General features: G+C 45.0%; 1 protein-coding gene across 1 annotated transcript in view; it reads right to left on the reverse strand.

Moving 5' to 3' along the window:
* Positions 1-20,964, reverse strand: part of FGD4 (FYVE, RhoGEF and PH domain containing 4) — a 248,447-nt gene extending 227,483 nt beyond the window's left edge. Inside the window, exon 1 of the mRNA XM_034936051.3 lies at positions 20,528-20,964. Within this exon, the coding sequence (XP_034791942.1) occupies positions 20,528-20,774 (247 nt within the window). The 5' untranslated portion in view covers positions 20,775-20,964. The remainder of the gene's footprint in view (positions 1-20,527) is intronic.

A 20,964-nucleotide genomic window follows, 5' to 3' on the forward strand; every position in this document is an offset into this window, starting at 1 on the left:
GTTTGGGAGAAAATAAAGGAAGAGAACAAGAGTCTCTGCTTGGTAATCCAGAGAATTCTTCCAGATCTTATCTAAGATCATCAAGGTGGTACCTCTATAAGTCGGCAAGAACCACAGAGTTATTCAGTTTGGGCCCACATCCCCTCAAATACCTGAAAAGCCTTTCCAAGAAGGATGGGCACAAACCCAGACAGTGAAGACTACAATAAATACCTAACTCTTCAATGCCCAGACATAGACAAATATCTACAAGGATGAAGACCATCCAGGAAAACATGACCTCGCCCAAAGAACTAAGGCACCAGGGCCAGGCGCGGTGGCTCACGCCTGTAATCCCAGCACTTTGGGAGGCAGAGGCAGGCGGATCACGAGGTCAGGAGATCAAGACCATCCTGGCTAACACAGCGAAACCCCGTCTCTACTAAAAATACAAAAAATTAGCCAGGCGTGGTGGCGGGCGCCTGTAGTCCCAGCTACTCGGGAGGCTGAGGCAGGAGAATGGCGTGAACCCAGGAGGTGGAGCTTGCAATGAGCCGAGATTGTGCCACTGCACTCCAGCCTGGGCGACAGAGCGAGACTCTGTCTCAAAAAAAAAAAAAAAGAACTAAGGCACCAGGGACCATTCCTGGAAAAAACAGAGATATGTGACCTTTCAGACAAAGAATTCAAAAGAGCTGTGGTAAGGAAACTCAAAGAAATTGAAGATAACACAGAGAAGGAATTGATAATTCTATCAGATAAATGTAACAAAGAGACTGAAATAACTAAAAAGAATTATGCAGAAACTAAAAATGGAATTGGCATACTGAAGAATGCATCAGAGTCTCTTATTAGCAGAATAGATCAAGCAGAAGAAAGAATTAGTAAGCCTGGCGTTGGAGACCAGCCTGGTCAACATGAGGAAATCCTATCTCTACTAAAAATACAAAAATTAGCCAGACATGGTGACATGTACCTGTAATCCCAGATACTCAGGAGGCTGAGGCATGAGAATCACTTTAACCTGGGAGGCAGAGGTTGCAGTGAGCCAAGATCGCACCATTGTACTCCAGCCTGGGTGACAGAGTGAGACTCTGTCTCAGAAAATAAATAAATAAATAACATATAATGGAGCTCCAATACATCTAGCACTTTTCAGTGGAAACCTTACAGGCCAGGAGACCTTACAGGCATGACATATTTAAAGTGCGGAAGAAAAAAAAAATTTACCCTAGAATAGTGTATCCAGCAAAAATATCCTTTAAGCTTGAAGGAGAAATAAAGACTTTCCCAGACAAACAAAAGCTGAGAGATTTTATCAACACCAGACCTGTCCTACAAAAAATGCTAAATGGTACTTCAATCAGAAAGAAAAGGACGTTAGGCCAGGCGCGGTGGCTCATGCCCGTAATTCCAACACTTTGGGAGGCCGAGGTGGGTGGATCACGAGGTCAGGCGTTCGAGACCAGCCTGACCAACATGATGAAACCTCATCTCTACTAAAAATACAAAAATTAGCCAGACGTGGTGGCATGCGCCTGTAGTCCCAGCTACTCAGGAGGCTGACGCAGGAGAATTGCTTGAACCCAGGAGGCGGAGGTTGCAGTGAGCCGAGATCGTGCCATTGCACTCCAACCTGGGTGACAGAGCAAGACTCCAACTCAAAAAAAAAAAAAAGAAAAAGAAAAAGAAAAAGAAAAGGACGTTAATGAGCAATAAGAAATCATCTGAAGGTACAAAACTCACTGGTAATGGCACACAGAAAAACAGGAATATAACATGGCAATTTTTGGTGTGTGAAATACTCTTAAGTAGAAAGACTAAACCATGAACCAATCAGAAATAATAACTACAACTTTTCAAGACATAGACAGTGCAATAAGACATAAAAAGAAACAAAAGTTAAAAGGGGAGGAGAAAGTTAAAGTATATAGTTTTATTCATTTTCTTTTTTGCTTGTTTATTTCTGCAATCAGTGTTGTCATCCATTTAAAATAATGGGTTACGAGATAGTATTTGCAAGCCGAATACTAATTGTTGTGTTTTATGTGTGTCCATTGTGTGCATGTCCAACGTACAATGGACACCCAAAAAATAAAAAGAAATTAAAGCGTAACATTGGAGAAAATCATCTTCACTAAAAGGAAGACAGGAAAGAAGGAAAGAAGGAAGAGAAGACCAAAAAACAACCAGAAGACAAATAAAATGGTAGGAGTAGTGCTTACCTACCAATAATAACACTGATTGTAAATCAACTAAACTCTCTAATCAAAAGACATACAGTTGGCCAGGTACAGTCGCTCACACCTGTAATCCCAGCACTTTGGGAAGCCAAGGTGAGCAGATTGCTTGAGCACAGGAGTTCAAGACCAGCCTGGGCAACACAGGGAAACCCTGTCTTTACAAAAAATACAAAAATTAGCTGGGCATGGTGGCATACACCTGTAGTCCCAGCTACTTTACTTGGAAGGCTGAAGAAAAGGATCACTTGAGCCCAGGAGGCAGAAGTTGCAGTGAGCTGAGATTGAACCACTGCACTTCGGCCTGGGTGACACACAACACAAAGACATGGAGAGGCTGAATGGATAAAAATGCAAGGCCCAATGAGCTGTTGCCTAAAAGAAACACACTTCATTTATAAAGATACAAATAGACTGAAAATAAATGAATGGAAAAAGATATTTCATGCCAATGAAAACAGAAAAAGAGCAGGAGTAGCTATACTTATATCAGATGAAATAGGTTTCAAGAGAAAAACTGTAAGAAAACACATATAACGTCACTATATAATGATAAAGGGGTCCATTCAGCAAGAGGATGTAACACCCAGATATAAAGGAAATATTATTAAGAGCTAAAGAAAGAGGCTGGGCGCGGTGGCTCACGCCTGGTATCCCAGCACTTTGGGAGGCCAATGCGGGCAGATCACGAGGTCAGGAGATCAAGACAATCCTGGCTAACACGGTGAAACCCGTCTCTACTAAAAATACAATAAAATTAGCCAGGCGTGGTAGCAGGTGCCTGTAGTCCCAGCTACTCAGGAGGCTGAGGCAGGAGAATGGCGTGAACCCAGGAGACGGAGCTTGCAGTGAGCCGAGACTGTGCCACAGCACTCCAGCCTGGGCGACAGAGGGAGACTCTGTCTCAAAAAAAAAAAAAAAAAAAAAAAAGAGAGACAGATCCCAATACAGTAATAGCTGGAGACATCTAAATCCTACTTTCAGCATTGGACAGATCTTCTAGACAGAAAATAAACAAGGAAATATCAGACTTAATCTGCAGAATAGAACAAATGAACCTAATAAGTATTTATGAAACATTTCATCCAATGGCTACAGAACATCCTCCTGAGCATATGGATCATCCTCAAGGACAGATGACATGTTAGGTCACAAAACAAGTCTTAAAACATTCAAAAAAAACTGAAATAATAGCAAGCATCTTCTCTGACCACAATGAAATAAAGCTACAAATAAATAACAAGAGGAATTTTGGAACATATACAAACGCATGGAAGTTAAATAATATGCTCCTGAATGAACAGGGGTCAATGAAAACATTATGAAGGAAACTGAAAAATTTATTGAAACAATAATAATGGAAACATAACTACCAAAATCTATGAGATACAGTGAAAGCAGTACTAAGAAGGAAATTTATACCTATGAGGGCCTACATCAAAAAGAAGAAAAACTTCAAATAAATAACCTAACATTCATCTTAAAGAACTAGAAGAGCAAGAGCAAACCGAACCCAAAATTAGAACAAACAATAAAGATCAGAGCAGAAATAAATACATTTGAAATGAATAAAATACAAAATATCAATAAATATCATTTGCAACAGCATGGATGGAACCAGAAGTCATTATGCTAAGTGAAATAGGTCAGTCACAGAAAGACAAACTTTGCATGTTCTCATTTATTTGTGGGTGCTAAAAAAATCAGAACAACTGAACTCATGGAGATAGTAGAAGAATGATTACCAGAGGCTGGGAAGTGCAGCTGGGGAGGAGGGGAAATGGGGATGATTAATGAGTACAAAAAAAAACAGAAAGAATAAATAAGACTTAGTACTTGATAGCACAACAGGGTGACTATAGTCAATAATTTAATTGGACATTTTATAACTAAAAGAGTGTAATTGGATTGTAACACAAGGATGAATGCTTCACAGGATGGTTACCCCATTTTCCAAGATGTGATTATTACCTGTTGCATGCCTGTATCAAAGTATCTCATATACCCCATAAATATATACACCAACTATATACCCACAAAAATAAATAAATAATTTTTTTTAAAAAAAGAAGTAGGCTGGGTGCGGTGGCTCACGCCTATAATCCCAACACTTTGGGAGGTCGAGGCAGGTGGATCACCTGAGGTCAGGAATTTGAGACCAGCTTGGTTAACATGGTGAAACACCGTCTCTACTAAAAATATAAAAATTAGCTGGGTGTGCTGGTGGGCGCCTGTAATCCCAGCTACTCAGGAGGCTGAGGCAGGAGAATCCCTTGAACCTGGGAAGCAGAGGTTGCGGTGAGCCAAGATCATGCCATTGCACTCCAGCCTGGTGACAGAGCAAGACTCCGTCTCAAAAAAAAAAAAAAAAAGTATCCTCAAGGTCTCTCTGACCTTCGCTCCCCTATCTCTCAGTTATCTTTCTGTCCAAAAGTACAGGATGAGGCTGTTCTCTGTAGTTCCTTCATCTACCTAGAAACTGGACCCCCAAAGAATACAATTGCCTTCAATCCTGTTGACAAAAAAAAGCAAATTCTGTAAAATATTTAAGGTTTATTCTGAACCAAACATAAGTGACCATGGTCCGAAGTACAGTCTCCAGAGGTCCAGAGAAAGCACGCCCAAGGTGGTTGGATTATAACTTGGTTTTATACATTTTAGGGAGACTTCCAGATTGTGTCAGCAGGCTGCTGCTCCCACCAGATGCATAAGCCAGTACACACAAGCTCCCAGATGACCTTGAGGGCACAAATTACATGTTCAGTTTTCCCCAAAGATGCATGCAGCACAGTCCAAAGTGTGCCTTCCTCTGAACGCTTCTCTTAGACACAACAGTGGTATTAAAATTATGCATTATATTTCCCTTTCTAGGATGAAAATTACCAATACTGCTAACATACTTGTAAGTCATTAATATGACAGCATAATTTACACAGCACATTAATATGACGGCATAATTTACACAGCACGTAAATGTTACATGTTAGCCAACTTTCTGCAGAGTAAACGAAGATCATTTTGTTAAAAGTTTTTTTTCTATAAATAGGTTTTTGGTAATTTTTTAAATATATACTTTAAGTTCTGGGATACACGTGCAGAACGTGCAGGTTTGTTACAAAGGTATACATGTGCTATGGTGGTTTGCTGCACTTATCAACCCATCATCTACATTAGGTATTTCTCCTAAAGCTATCCCTCCCCTAGCCCCCACCCTGTTGGTAATTATTTTTAATCAAATTGGCTATAATTTAAAAAAAATTTTTTTTTGGAGACAGAGTCTTACTCTGTCACCCAGGCTGGAGTGCAGTGGCGCAATTATGGCTCCACTGCAGCCTTGATTTCCCAAACTCAAGCAATCCTCCCACTTCAGTCCCCTGAGTAGTTGGGACCACAGGCATGCACCACCATGGCTGGCTAATTAAAAAAAAAAAAAAAAAATTTCTAGAAAAGGGGTCTCTGGACAGGCGCGGTGGCTCATGCCTGTAATCCCAGAACTTTAGGAGGCTGAGGCAGGCAGATCACGAGGTCTAGAGATTGAGACCATCCTGGCCAACATGGTGAAACCTCGTCTCTACAAAAAATACAAAAAATTAGATGGGTGTGGTGGAGACTGAGGCAGGAGGATCGCTTGAACCCAGGAGGCGGAGGTTGCAGTGAGCTGACATCGCGCCAATGCACTCCAGCCTGGCGACGGAGCGAGACTCCATCTCAAAACAACAACAACAACAAAACAAAAAGGGGACTCCCTATTGCCCAGCCAGGTCCTGAACTTCTGGGTTCAAGCAATCCTTCCACCTAGGCCTCCCAAAGTGCTGGAACACAGGTGTGGGCCACCATACCCAGCCTATAACAATTTCATAACTTCCAATTGAAGGAGCGCAAGGAATTTCCACCCCAAAACACAGCCTCCTGAGATAATGAGTATTTTGAATTAAAAGCCCTTAGAAATCAACAGGTATTAGGAATAGATTTTTCCTCTGTCTACATAAACACCAGATAGACCCAACAAAAACAATACTTTTTCCTTCTCTCCATTATCTCACAATCTACTGCAGAAAAGATGACCAAGAATGTAACCAGACCTAATCAGATCTTTCTACAAAATAACGTCTGCCTCTCGGGATCACTCCATTTCCAAAGAGAATCATTTACACATCAGTCTCTGTTCCCTCATCCATTCATTCTCCACAGTAATCAATTATTACTCAGCAGAATACCAATATTCCCTATCTCCTCTTCCCCTCTGAAATAAGATTATGTAAGTATTTGGGCCCCATTGGGATACTGGGCAATCATTCTGTGATTCTCACGTGTGCACGTTAATAAATCTGTATGCTTTTTCTCTATGTGCCTTTTTTTTTTCTTTTGAGATGGAGTCTCACTCTGTCGCCCAGTCTGGAGTTCAGTGGCGCAATCTCAGTTCACTGCAACCTCCACCTCCTGGGTTCAAGAGATTCTCCTGCCTCAGCCTCCCGAGCAGCTGGGACTGCAGGCGCCCGCCACCACACCCTGTGAATTTTTGTACTTTTAGTAAAGACAGGATTTCACCATGTTGGTCAGGCTGGTCTAGAACTCCTGACCTCAGATAATTTGCCCACCTTCGCCTCCCAAAGTGCTGGGATTACAGGCGTAAGCCACTGCACTCAACCAGTATGCCTTTTTGAGTTGATTTTTATACCGCATTGTACTTGAAATGGTAAGCAATGACCCCTCAGTATTCTTCAATTTGGGGTATCTTATAATTTATATGGTCCCACATGCTGACTTTTCACCTCCTAGCATGTGTTTGTTGTTGTTGTTGCTGTTGTGAGACGGAGTCTTGCTCTGTCGCCCAGGCTGGAGTGCAGCGGCGCGATCTCGCCTCACCGCAACCTCTGCCTCTCGGGTTCAAGCAATTCTCCTGCCTCAGCCTCCTGTGTAGCTGGGATTACAGGCGTGTGCCACCACGCCCGGCTAACTTTTGTATTTTTAGTAGAGAGGGGGTTTCACCATGTTGGTCAGGCTGGTCTCAACTCCTGACCTCGTGATCCGTCCGCCTCGGCCTCCCAAAGTGCAGGGATTACAGGCTTGAGCCACCGCGCCCCACCCACATGTTTTAAAAATACAAATGAGCGGCCGGGCGCAGTGGCTCACGCCTGTAATCCTAGCACTTTGGGAGGCTGAGCAGGGTGGACTGACTGAGGTCAGGAGTTCGAGACCAGTCTGGCCAACCTGGTGAAACCCCGTCTCTACTAAAAATACAAAAATTAGCCGGGCGTGGTGGCACACGCCTGTAATCCCAGCTACACAGGAGGCTGAGGCAGGAGAATCGCTGGAACCTGGGAGGCGGAGGCTGCAGTGATCCAATATCTCACCACTGCACTCCAGCCTGGGCGACAGAGTGAGACTCTATCTCAAAAAAAAAAAAAAAGAGTTCATTGTAAAGTCATTGTGCTTTTTAAGACTATTATTAACATGTGGCCTAAAACAAAACCCTGTCAGAGGCTCCAGGGGACAACCCCAGCCTTGCAGAGCAGGGTGGACATTTGGCATTTTGTTCAAAGTTGCACTGAGGCTCAGTGCGGTTCCCAGAACTGTGGTAGCTCCCTGGTTTCCACAGACACTGCAGTTGATGAAGGCTGACAGTTTAATTCCAATGAACGGATGTGCATGTGCTACGGGCACAGCAACTGGGTTTGTTTTCACTCTATTCTCGCTTAAGTGAGGCAATAATACAAAGTTGACTGTGGGCTCCCAGAACACTTGCTGGTGCTAATGCCTACACTGTCAACTGCAATTCAAGAACAGATGACAAATTCAAGACAATGCCCTGCAAATGATGCCAATTTCTTTTTTTTTTTTTCTTTTTGAGACACAGTCTCATTCCATTGCCCAGGCTGGAATACAGTGGTGTGATCACAGGTCACTGCAGCCTCAGCCTCGCCCTTTGGGACTTCAGCAATCCTCCCACCTCACCCTCCTGAGTAGCTAAGACTACAGGCCATACTGGCAATTTTTTTTTTTTTGAGACGGAATTTCGCTGTGTCGCCCAGGCTGGAGTGCAGTGGCACAATCTCGGCTCACTGCAAGCTCCGCCTCCCAGGTTCACGCCATTCTCCTGCCTCAGCCTCCCGAGTAGCTGGGACTGCAGGCGCCCGCCACCACACCCGGCTAATTTTTTGTATTTTTAGTAGAGATGGGGTTTCACCCTGTTAACCAGGATGGACTCAATCTCCTGACCTCATGATCCACCTGCTTCGGCCTCCCAAAGTGCTGGGATTATAGGCGTGAGCCACCGCACCCGGTCCATACTGGCAAATTTCTTGACTTTTTTTTTTTTTTTTGAGAGACAAGACAAGGTTTCACTACGTTACCCAGGCTGATTTTGAACTCCTAAACTCAAGCAATCCTCCCGATGTGGCCACCCAAACTGCTGGTTTTACAGATGTGAGCTACTGCGACTGGACCAAATGATGCCAAATATATTCCTGAAAACAAACATACACACAACTTCTAAAGTGTGATCAATGCATGACTAGTCTAGCTTTCATAGTTCAAATAAGACTAAATATTTGTGTGGATTTTAAAAGATATACCTATTCCAGGGGTTACTGGTAAGGTTTAACCAACAATCAATCACTAAGGCGATTATTTCTGGATCCCATCACAGACATCAGTAACAGGCAGCTGGGGAGACATGGAAGGTTTTTGACTATGGCAAAGATATGATCCATACTCAGATTTAAGAAAAATTACTGGGGGGAGGCTGGGCACAGTGGCTTACACCTGTAATCCCAGCACTTTGGAAAGCCGAGGCAGGCGGATCACCTGAGGTCAGGAGTTTGAGACCAGCCTGGCCAACACAGTGAAACCCCGTCTCTACTAAAAATATAAAAATTAACCAGGTGTGGTGGCAGGCGCCTGTAGTCCTAGCTACCTGGGAGGCTGAGGCAGGAGAATCACTTGAACCTGGGAGGTGGAGGTTACAGCGAGCGGAGATCGCGCTATTGCACTCCAGCTTGGGGGACAAGAGTGAGACTTCAACTCAAAAAGAAAAAAGAAAAAAAAGAAAAATTACTGGGGGGAGGAAAGAGTTATACAGAATGAATAGCAACACTATTGTTGAGAAATAGGCCAAAAATAAGGCAAAAACATTCAATGTGAAATGAAGGAAAACTGATAAGAACTGAAATAAGGCAAAAACATTCAATGTGAAATGAAGGAAAACTGATAAGAACTGGTAGCTCATTGGGTAGCAGGTAGATTCCATTTTAAAACAGAATTTGAAGCCAAACAAGAGCTAGGTTAGTAAAATTGCCAAGGAAAGTCAGGAGAAGGGGCTGGATTGCAATGTAAAAAGAAATTGTGATTTGGTGCCCTTGGAGCATTTATATTCATTAAGCAGGCCCTTGAAAACACGGAGTAGGTATAGATACCCTCTGCTGAACCTTCCCAGAGGGCAGATGGGACCCCCAATGAAGACAAGAGGAGAAAGGAGAAAATGGCAAAGCCAGAGGAAGAAAGTTGAAGAACCAATGAGGTAAGAAAATCAGGATATCTCAGGTCATCAGAACCAAGAAAAGAGCTTTAAAAAGGTACAAATGTCACAGAAAAATTAAGAAGGGCTGAAAATAGGCGCTGAATGCTATTTGGGAATTCATTGCTGACCTTACAACTGCTACTCCAATGTTGTAAACACAAGCCAGTCCAAAAGAAGACAAGGAAGTGGTGAGGACGGGGTGAGGAAGATGAAGAAGTGAGGGCAGCAAGGCAGGTCCACACAGTAAGTTAAAGTCACTGGGAGGCAGCTCTAGAAAATTTCAAGGTTTAAAGTCTAGGACGGTGAGGTCGAGGCAGGTGGATCACTTGAAGCTAGGAATTCAAAACTAGTCTGGCCAACAAGGCGAAACCCCATCTCTATTAAAAATACAAAAATTAGGCTAGGCGCGGTGGCTCACACCTGTCAACCCAGCACTATGTGAGGCCGTGGTGGGCAGATCACCTGAGGTTGAGAGTTAAGACAAGCCTGACCAACATGGGGAAACCCCGTCTCTACTAAAAATACAGAATTAGCCGGGTATGGTGGTACATGCCTGTAATCCCAGCTACTCGGGAGGCTGAGGCAGGAGAATTGTTTGAACCCGGGAGGCAGAGATTGCAGTGAGCCGAGATTGCACCATTGCACTCCAGCTTGGGCAACGAGAGCGAAACTCTGTCTTAAAAAAAAAAAAAAAAATTGGCTGTACATGATGGTGTGGCCTGTAATCCCAGCTACTGAGGAGGCTGAGGCAGGGGAATCGTTTGAACCTGGGAGGTGAAAGTTGCAGTGAGCCAAGATGGCACCATCGCACTCCAGCCTGGGCGACAAAGCAAGGCTCTTTATCAAAAATAAATAAATAAATAAATAAAGTCTAGGATTACCTCATTGGGGGTGAGGAGGGGAAAAAATAGCCTATAAATGAGAGTAAAGGGGCAAACCATGGAAGGTAACAGAGGAGAAATGTCTCTGAGGACTGGGTTTATCTGCCAGATTAGTAAAAAGGAGAGGGCTGCAATAAAGGAGTCTATAAACCAAGTCTGAAGTGACAGGTCGGTTGAGCTCATCTCAGATACCCCAGTATGATAAAAATTGTGTATCGGCACAAATTCAGGTCTACTTCAAGAGGGAGAGGGTGGAGTTGAGACAAAAGAACAAAGTAGGAAAGACCTGTAACAGATACAAAAAGTGCAATGAGGAGTCAAACAGAAATGAGCAAAAAGTATGCCAGAAAGTGCAGAGGGCCCAGATTATGTATTGAGGGACAATCTATAGCATTCCTTGTCTTATTCCTGCAAATCTCGGCAACCTGTCCTCAGGACCAAAGTGGGGTTTACCCATGTTTGGGAATGCACAGAAGCTTATAAACCTGGTTGTACATCAGGATCGTCTGGGCACTTGTTAAAAATACAGCTTCTTGGCCAGGTGTAGTGGCTCACGCTTGTAATCCCAGCACTTTGGGAGGCCAAGGCAGGTGGATCACCTGAGGTCAGGAGTTCAAGACCAGCCTAGCCAACATGGTGAAACCCCGTCTCTACTAAAAGTACAAAAATTAGCTGGACGTAGTGGTAGGTGCCTGTAATCCCAGCTACTCGGAAGGCTGAGGCAGGAGAATCATTTGAACCCGGGAGGGGGAGGTTGCAGTGAGCCGAGATCGTGCCATTGCACTCCAGCCTGGGGAACAAGAGTGAGACACTGTCTCAAAAAAAAAAAAAAAAAAAAAATACAGCTTCTTGGCCGGGCGTGGTGGCTCACGCCTGTAATCCCAGCACTTTGGGAGGCGGAGGCGGGTGGATCACGAGGTCAGGAGTTCAAGACCAGCCTGGCCAAGATGGTGAAACCCCATCACTACTAAAAATACAAAAATTAGCTGGGCATGGTGGCAGGTGCCTATAATACCAGCTACTTGGGAGGCTGAGGCAGAGAATTGCTTGAACCTGGGAGGCGGAGGTTGCAGTGAGCTGAGATCACACCACTGCACTCCAGCCTGGGTGACAGAGCAAGACTCTGTCTCAAAAAAACAAAAAACAAACAAACAAAAAAAACCAGCTTCTCTAACCCTACCCCTCAGATTCTGAGTCACTATGTCAAGGGTGTGGCTAGAGATTTTTAATTAGCAATCCCAAGTAATTCTGAAACAGCTGGTAGAATGGCATTTGGAAGCCAAGCAGATCATCAGAATTATCTAATATACTTTTTAAAAATGCAGATCCATAAGCTCCTGTCCAAACCTACTGAATCTCTCACCACATTTCACATGCATAAATTTTTTCTTTTTTTTTTTAATTTTTTTGAGATGGAGTCTAGCTCTGTCACCCAGGCTGGAGTGCAGTGACACAATCTCAGCTCACCGCAAACTCTGCTCCCTGGGTTCAAGCGATTTTCCTGCCTCAGCCTTCCAAGTAGCTGGGATTACAGGCACCCACCACCACGCCTGGCTAATTTTTGTATTTTTAGTAGAGACAGGGTTTCACCATGTTGGCCAGGCTGGTCTCAAACTCCTGACCTCAAGTGATCCGCCTGCTTCTGCCTCCCAAAGTGCTGGAATTACACACATGAGCCACTGCGCCCAGCCCCACATCCATATATTTAAATGCATCATGTAGGCTGGGCGCAGTGGCTCACGCCTGTAATCCCAACACTTTGGGAGGCTGAGGCGGGCGGATCACCTGAGGTCGGGAGTTCGAGACCAGCCTACCAACAAGGAGATAACCTCTTTACTAAAAATACAAAATTAGCCAGGCATGGTGGCACATGCCAGTAATCCCAGCTACTTGGGAGGATGAGGCAGGAGAATCACTTGAACCCAGGAGGCGGAGGTTGCAGTGAGTCAAGATCGCGCCATTGCACTCCAGCCTGGGCAACAAGAGCAAAACTCCATCTCAAAAAATAAAATAAAATAAAAAATAAATGCATCATGTTCTAATCCTTTTTCAATCAATTTTCCAGCAAACGCGTATTCGAAAAAAAAAAGAGATTTGAGTAAGAGCAATACAAGTAAGTACTATTGATTGAATTCTGGTTCTGAACCAGAACTATATGTATGTTATCTCCCTATAAAAGGACTGACTCCAACAGCAGGGGACCTCAGGCAGACCCCCAATCAAGTTCCCGTTCCCTCAACAAATTCCAGTTCCTCTTCTCTGTTACCAGTTAAAACCATGAACCTAGATTTCCTTCAGCAGAGAAAAGGAATGCAAGCAAGCAGGTGACTGTGGAGTAAGAGTCTCTCAATGCTCTTAGGTCCACAAGTTTACATGGCTATTCATTAAAAGACCACTGACTAGGCCTGGCGCAGTGGCTCACGCCTGTAATCCCAGCACTTTGGGAGGCCGAGGCGGGTGGATCACCTGAGGTCGGGAGTTCGAGACCAGCCTGACCAACTTGGAGAAACCCCATCTCTACTAAAAATACAAAATTAGCCAGGCATGTTGACGCTTGCCTGTAATCCCAGCTACTCGGGAGGCTGAGGCAAGAGAATTGCTTGAACCTGGGAGGCGGAGGTTGTGGTGAGCCGAGTTCACTCCATTGCACTCCAGCCTGGACAAGAGTGAAACTCCTTCTAAAAAAAAAAAAAAAAAAACCACTGACTGCTCTTTAAACTGTTCTTGGAGCCAGGCGCAGTGGCTCACGCCTGTAATCCCAGCACTTTGGGAGGCTGAGGTGGGCGGATCACAAGGTCAGGAGATCGAGACCATCCTGGCTAACACGGTGAAACCCCGTCTCTACTAAAAATACAAAAAATTAGCCAGGCGTGGTGGCAGGCGATTGTAGTCCCAGCTACTCTGGAGGCTGAGGCAGGAGAATGGCGTGAACCCGGGAGGTGGAGCTTGAAGTGAGCCGAGATTGCGCCACTGCACTCCAGCCTGGGTGACAGAGCCAGACTCTGTCTCAAAAAATAAAAATAAAAAATAAAAATAAATAAGCTGTTCTTGGAAGGAAATTCTTATAAGAAACCTTTCCTGGTTCCAATTTCAGAGCCCATCTTTAAGGAGCTTCTAAGAAGCATTAATGATATTCATGCACATGCACACCATCCATCATTTTAGTGTAAATCTTTACTTGTTTAGAACATTGTATGATTCTAATAATACTAAAGATAGTTTTATTTAAAAATATAATACAGATTTTTTAATGTTACAAATAACATTAGCTCTAACATATGAATGCAAATGACCTATGGTTATTGCTTTACGTTGGGCCACTCAAAGCCCTGGAAAACCTTAAGAACAGGTGTTAACAGGCATGCAAGCACTGAAGCCAGTGACATAAGTCTGAATCCTGCCTCTGAAATTTACTAGGTGCAGGGTACTGCAATAGGACTTTCTGAAACTTTTTTTCCTTCCCTAAAATTGTAATAATACCACCTATTTTTTCAGGGTTGTTATAAGAACTAGAGGTAACATACACATAGTCCTGGTTCAGTGCCAGAATTCAATCAATAGTACTTTTTTGTATTGCTTTCACCAAAATTTCTATCCCTCTTCCCCAGAGATGAAATTAGTACTCTAGAAGTTCTCAGGATACTGGGGTATATGTTGAAAATGTGAGCATTCCAGCCATGGTGAGTACCAGAAAAAAAAAAAACTGTACTTACATAGAAAGTTTACCAAGTAAATAATGTGAAAAGTCCCTCACCACAAAGCACCGAGATGCTGAATAAATTACAACAGATATTCAAATACTCAGATACAACAAATGCATGGCTGAGCTCATAACAAAATAAAGGAGGTGCCCAAAGGCAAGCAAAAAAAAAAAAAGAACCCAAAACCTAAACACAAGTAACTAACTTGTAAGACCATGCTGCCCAAGAGGCAAAGTCATTGCCAGGAACCCGAAAGCCTAGGGGACTAAGAGCCTTGCAGGGGACCGAAGTTTTGGCCTTGGGTTTTCACAATAGGAAAAAGCTGAACCTGAGGCCTGGAACTAAGGTTCCACAAAAGGGAGCATTGGGCCGGGCACGGTGGCTCACACCTGTAATCCCAGCACTTTGGGAGGCTGAAGTGGGAGGATCACTTGAGGTCAGGAGTTGGAGACCAGCCTGGCCACCATGGTGAAACCCCATCGCTACAAAAATACAAAAATTAGCCAGGTGTGGTGGCGGACGCCTGTAATCCCAGCTAATTGGGAGGCTGAGGCAGAAGAATCACTTGAATCTGAGAGGCGGAAGTTGCAGTGAGCCAAGATCACGCCACTGCATTCCAGCCTGGGCAATAGAGCGAGGTTCTGTCTAAAAAAAAAAAAAAAAAAAAGGTGAGCGCACCCCAGCACTTTGGGAAGCTGAAGCAGGCGGATCACAAGGTCAGGAGTTTGAGACCAACCTGGCCAATATGGCGAAACCCCATCTCTACTAAAAAATACAAAAATTAGCCAGGCGTGGTGGCGCACGCCTGTAGTCCCAGCCACTCAGGAGGCTGAGGCAAGAGAATCACTGGAACCTGGGAGGCAGAGGTTGCAGTAGCTGAGATGGCGCCACTGCACTCTAGCCTGGGCAACAGGGTGAGACTCCGTCCCAAAAAAAAACCACTTTGAGAGAGGGTAACCAAATGACTTCTAGATCTTTAAATTTATGGGGCCACAACAGTCAAAATGTTCCCCCCACTCCATGCCTAAAGACAACCTGGTGTCTTTTACCCTCTTCGCTCTCATAGCACTTCTTAGCAACTTGCTTAGGACTAAGACTAAAGAAGCCAACTCATTTTCCAAAGAGGCTACTTATGAATATGGTAAAGAGCACTGCCTCTGATGCCAAACACACTTGTGTTTGAATCCTGGCTAACCAACTACCAGTTAATAATGCCAAGCCAGTTAGTAAAACTCTGTCTCAAATTTTCAGTTGTAAAATGAGCATAATGTTACCTACTTAGTAAATTGCTGTAAATTTACACACATGCATATTTGTGTGTACCACAATACAGTTCTCAGTGTAGAAAATGCATTCAATAGGCCGGGTGCAGTGGCTCACACCTGTAATCCCATCACTTTTGGGAGGCCGAGGTGGGTGGATCACCTGAGGTTGGGAGTTCGAGACCAGCGTGACCAATATGGAGAAACCCGTCTCTACTAAAACTACAAAATTAGCCGGGCTTGGTGGCGCATGCCTGTAATCCCAGCTACTCGGGAGGCTGAGGCAGGAGAATCACTTGGACCCGGGAGGCGGAGGTTGCCTTGAGCCGAGATCAGGCCATTGCACTCCAGTCTGGGCAACAAGAGCGAAACTCCATCTCAAAAAAAAAGAAAAGAAAAGAAAATGCATTCAATAGCCAGTTGCGGTGGCTCAAGCCTATAATCTCAGCACTTTGGGAGGCCGAGGCGGGTGGATTATCTAAGGTCAGGAGTTTGAGACCAGCCTCGCCAACGTGGTGAAACCCCGTCTCTATTAAAAGTACAAAAATTAGCCGGGCATGGTGGCAGGTGCCTGTAATCCCAGCTACTCGGGAGGCTGATGCAGGAGAATTGCTGCAACCCAGGGGGTGGAGGTTGCAGTGAGCCAAGATCGTGCCATTGCACTCCAGCCTGGGCGACAAGAGCGAAACTCTGTCTCAAAAAAAAAAAAAAGAAAGAAAGAAAGAAAAGGAAAGGCATTCAATGGACAGTAGTTGTTATGAACATCATAGGGGGACAGCATTAATTCACTAATTTATTTAAGTATCTATAGAGTGTCTCCTATATGCCAGTACTAGTGCTAGACTTTTGGGGACACAGAGATGAGTAAAAATAATGACTCCTTGTTATGATACTGTTTGCTCTGTGCCAGACATTTACCTATACAATTTTACTTAATTCTGCCAGCAACCTTATTAAGTACTGTTTTTTTGGTGTGTGTGTGTGTGTGTGTGTGTGTGTGTGTGTGTGTGTGTTTAAGAGATGGAATCTTGGCCGGGCACAGTGACTTACGCCTGTAATCCCAGCACTTTGGGAGGCTGAGGCGGGTGGATCACAAGGTCAAGAGATCAAGACCATCCTAGCCAACAAGGTGAAACCCCGTCTCTACTAAAAATACAAAAATTAGCTGGGCATGGTCGTGTGTGCCTGTAGTCCCAGCTACTAGGGAGGCTGAGGCAGGAGAATCACTTCAGCCCAGATGGCGGAGGTTGCAGTGAGCCAAGATTGCGCCACTGCACTCCAGCCTGGCGACAGGGTAAGACTCAGTCTCAAAAAAAAAAAAGATGGAGTTTTGCTACGTTGCTCAGGCTGGAGTGCAGTAGCTATTCACAGGTGCAAACATAGCATACTTCATTCTCAAACTCATGGCTTGTAGTGATTCTCCTGCCTCAGCCTCCCAAGTAGCTGAGACTATAGGAGTGCACCGATTATAAGGACTGTTATCTCTGTTGTCCAGATGAAGAAACGTAGAAATTAAGAGACAGTCCAATTCACACAGCTAGCTATGGAAGAGGGACTAGAACGTGAGTGCTATATAACCCCAAAGCCTATGTCTTAATTGCTTCACCTTTCTGTTTCACTTAAATGGGGAGCTTCACATTCAGGAATACACAAAGGATGCAGTTGGTACACTTTATTATTTTTGCCAAAAAGCATAGAACTCTAAAAACAGCAGGGTTTATAACCACAGAACATGACATAATAATGCTAAAGTGGAATTTTCTGCCAAGTTCTTGAGTTTTCAGTTTTTGTTCCTTCTTCTTTAAGAGGGAAAGTGACATTTCAATTGAGTAATGCCTACTTTGTAATGCGTTTAAATTTTGTGGTTTTCATATATAAATATTTTCCTAGGTGCTATAGAATGAACTGGCACTTTTCAGTAACTTAAATCTGGTTTACTTTTTGATGAGGGGGAAGAACAGACTTATCTAATGATACTATTGAACTAATAGGGAGGCAGATTTGAGTCAAAGAAGAAAGCACTTTCTAAAATATTTTTTACCCTTCCCAAATTGAACAGGGTGTGGTCATCCAGTAGTTTGAGACTACTTCTCAAAACACTAGATCATTCTCCTACAGATATTACAGATTTTATCATGGTAAGGGGAATGGCTGTACCTATTAAGATAATTACTTTTCGACCCTGAAAATAGCAACAAGAATTTTGAGTTTCAGCCGGTTTACAATATCGAGACAATGTAACACACCTAGAAAAGGTAGTGCTAGGTTCTCCATTTTAAAAAAACTGCTCTGGGTTTTCTTTGAATTTAAAAAAAAAATGGTGTGTGCCTGTAGTCCCATCTACTTAAGAGACTGAGGCAGAAGGATAGCTTTGAGCCCATGAGTTCGAAGCTATAGTGAGCTACGATTGTACCTATGAATAGGCACAGCACTCTAGCCTTATCCTGGGCAACACAGTGAGACCCCATCTCTCTCTGACTCCCCTCCCCCCCCTCTCTCTCTCCCTCTCTCTCTCTTTTTGAGACAGGGTCTCACTCTGTTGCCCAGGCTGGAATACAGTGAAACGATCATGGCTCACTACAGCCTCCACCTCCTGAGCGCAAACGATCCTCCCACTTCAGCCCACATGGGGTCACTTTTTGCAGAGACGGGGTTTTGAAATGTTCCCAGGCCGGTCTCAAACTCCTGGGCTCAAGCGATCCTCCCCCTCGGTCTCCCAAAGTGCTGGGATTACAGGCGTGAGCCCCCGTGCCAAGCAATCCCGTCTCTTTAAAAAAAAAAAAAAAAAAAAAATGCCTGGCCAACATGGTGAAACTCCGTCTCTACTAAAAGTACAAAAAATTAGCCGGGCGTGGTGGCGGGCGCCTGTAGTCCCAGCTACTCGGGAGGCTGAGGCAGGAGAATGGCGTGAACCCGGGAGGCGGAGCTTGCAGTGAGCCGAGATTGCGTCACTGCACTCCAGCCTGGGCGACAGAGCCAGACTCCGTCTCAAAAAAAAAGTACAAAAATTAGCTGTGCATGGTGGCAGGCACCTGTAACCCCAGCTACTCGGGAGGCTGAGACAGGAGAATCTTGAAGCCAGGAGGCAGAGGTTGCAGTGAGCCGAGATTGCGCCACTGCACTCCAGCCTGCGGGACAGGAGCAAAACTGCGTCTCAAAAAAAAAAAAAAAAAAAAGAATGGAAAAGAGAAAAAGCAGAGCCACCTTACAGAAATGATTTGTAGACTGCCACAACTCCCTTTTACCCTTACTGCTAAGAGGGCACTTCCTCTTTTCCCCTACTCAATGGGTTTGTAATTTAGCCAGGTGATTTTAAGTAAAATGATAGAATAAAGAATTTGGGGCCGGATGTGGTGGCTCACATCTGTAATCCCAGCACTTTGGGAGGCTGAGGCAGGCGGATCACTTGAGATCAGGAGTTCGAGACCAGCGTGGGCAACATGGTGAAACCCCCGTATCTACTAAAAACAGAAAAATTAGTTGGGCGTGGTGGCGCATGCTTGCAATCCCAGCTACTTGGGAGGCTGAGGCAGGAGAATCGCTTGAACCCGGGAGGCAGAGGTTGCAGTGATCTGAGTTCATGCCACTGCACTCCAGCTTGGGCGACAGCGTGAGACTCCGTCTCACAAAAATAAGGAATTTGGTGCCCACTATTCTCCAACTGAAAACAGTTGATGATTAACAAATTCTGTACATTAAATAACTTGAAAACCCATTAAATAAATACCTTCGATCCAAAGCAAATCATTTTCATTTGATAAGGAAGAAAACACCCTCCCATTAATTTGAGTGAATCACACCTAAGACTGGAAGAGAGTTCAGAAACTGTTTCACACTAGTGTCCTCATTTTGAAGGCAAGGAAATGAAGACCGAAGGCACTGTAATTCAGGTACTTGTTTACATATTTTCTCACCTCACAATTTCTGCCCTTATCTACTGTAGTTATATCTTTTAAATTCATCATGTTTTTCTGCTCTATGCCTACTACAAGTTCAGAACCAGGACTAAAAGGGAACATTTAAAAGCTCTAATATTTATCATATTTAAATCGTCATATTTGCTTAATCAGAATGAAATGCGTGAAAGTAATTAGAATTATTTGTATTTCTGCTGCTCAAATGAGGTTTTGCCTCGTAAGCTGGTCTACATACCAGACATCTCTGGTTACCGCATAAAGGAGGGGAGGGGATTTTAAAGAAGTTTTGCAAATCAAAGAAAAAAGAAATCCCTAGTTTCAAACTCGCCTGGGGAGAAGAGAACACATTTACAAGACAGGGGAGATTACGTGGCCTTGAATAGATCGCCTTGAATAGATCACCTTGAGGACTTCTTTAAGATTCAATGAGAACTCAGAAATCAAAACACCGCATTACTGACATCTGAACCTATTAACATGAAAACAGCAATAATGATTCCGTTTTCGGATGTTAGGAACAGCTTTCCTTGCCGCTTTTCACAGTCAGCCTGGGAGTCAAGCGTCCCTTTAAGAAAATCCAGGCACTAAGAAGGTTGCTCACCACACCTAGGTTGTCAGACCTGGGCGGACACCAGCCTCCCCTTCACCGTATTAGGCCTCCACCACGGCTGCCCAAAGCAGGAATTTAGCGAAGCCGCTTAAGCTTCAGTAGCTAGAAAACTGGTCTTTTCAAATCCTAACAAAAGTTAGAGAGAAAAAAAGAATTCTACCTTTACTTTCTAAATTTTCTGAGAAGTGACCTCCAGGGCAAGCTCGGCGGTAGGCGGGTTCCTGCCCAAGGTCCTCTGGGGGAAGGGACAGCATAGCTAAGGGAGTGGGTGGCCGAGCGCAGCCTTCCACAACGAATCTCCCGAACCAGTTACCTCCGCAGCGGGGGACGAGAGGGCGCACCTGCAGGGCGCTGGGAGCGCCCCTCACCCGCACCTACGCGCCGGGGCCACCCTTCCCCCGCGCCCCGAGGCGCTTACCTGTGGCTCCTGAGGGCACCTGGCCCTTGAAGGCAGCGGTCCCTACACGTCCCAGGTGCGACGCGGGCCTGCTCCAGGGCCGGGGCACCCCGGGCGGCAGGTAGGAGGGGTTGGACTTCCGCCGGATCGCCACCCGCCTGAAGTTGGAGCCGCCCTCGTCGCTCATCCTGCCGGGCTCGACCGCCGCTCCCCGACTCCTCCCGCTCCCGTCCAGCCGCGAGCGGCCCCTGGGGGGCGTCGCCTGCATGACCAGGTTCGGCGCGACTCCGGAGGCGCCCTCTACTGCGGGGTCTCCTCAGCGAGTGCCTCCTCTCCCTCTCCTTCCCGGGACGCTCCCACCCGGCGTCGCGGCGAGTTTGGCTGCGACTCCTCCTGCGGCAGTCGCAGCGCCTCGGTATCTGCAGCTCCCGCACTCACTCAAAGCCGCTACCGCAGCT

This window comes from Pan paniscus, chromosome 10 (assembly GCF_029289425.2).
Source record: "Pan paniscus chromosome 10, NHGRI_mPanPan1-v2.0_pri, whole genome shotgun sequence".
Classification (NCBI taxonomy): domain Eukaryota; kingdom Metazoa; phylum Chordata; class Mammalia; order Primates; family Hominidae; genus Pan; species Pan paniscus.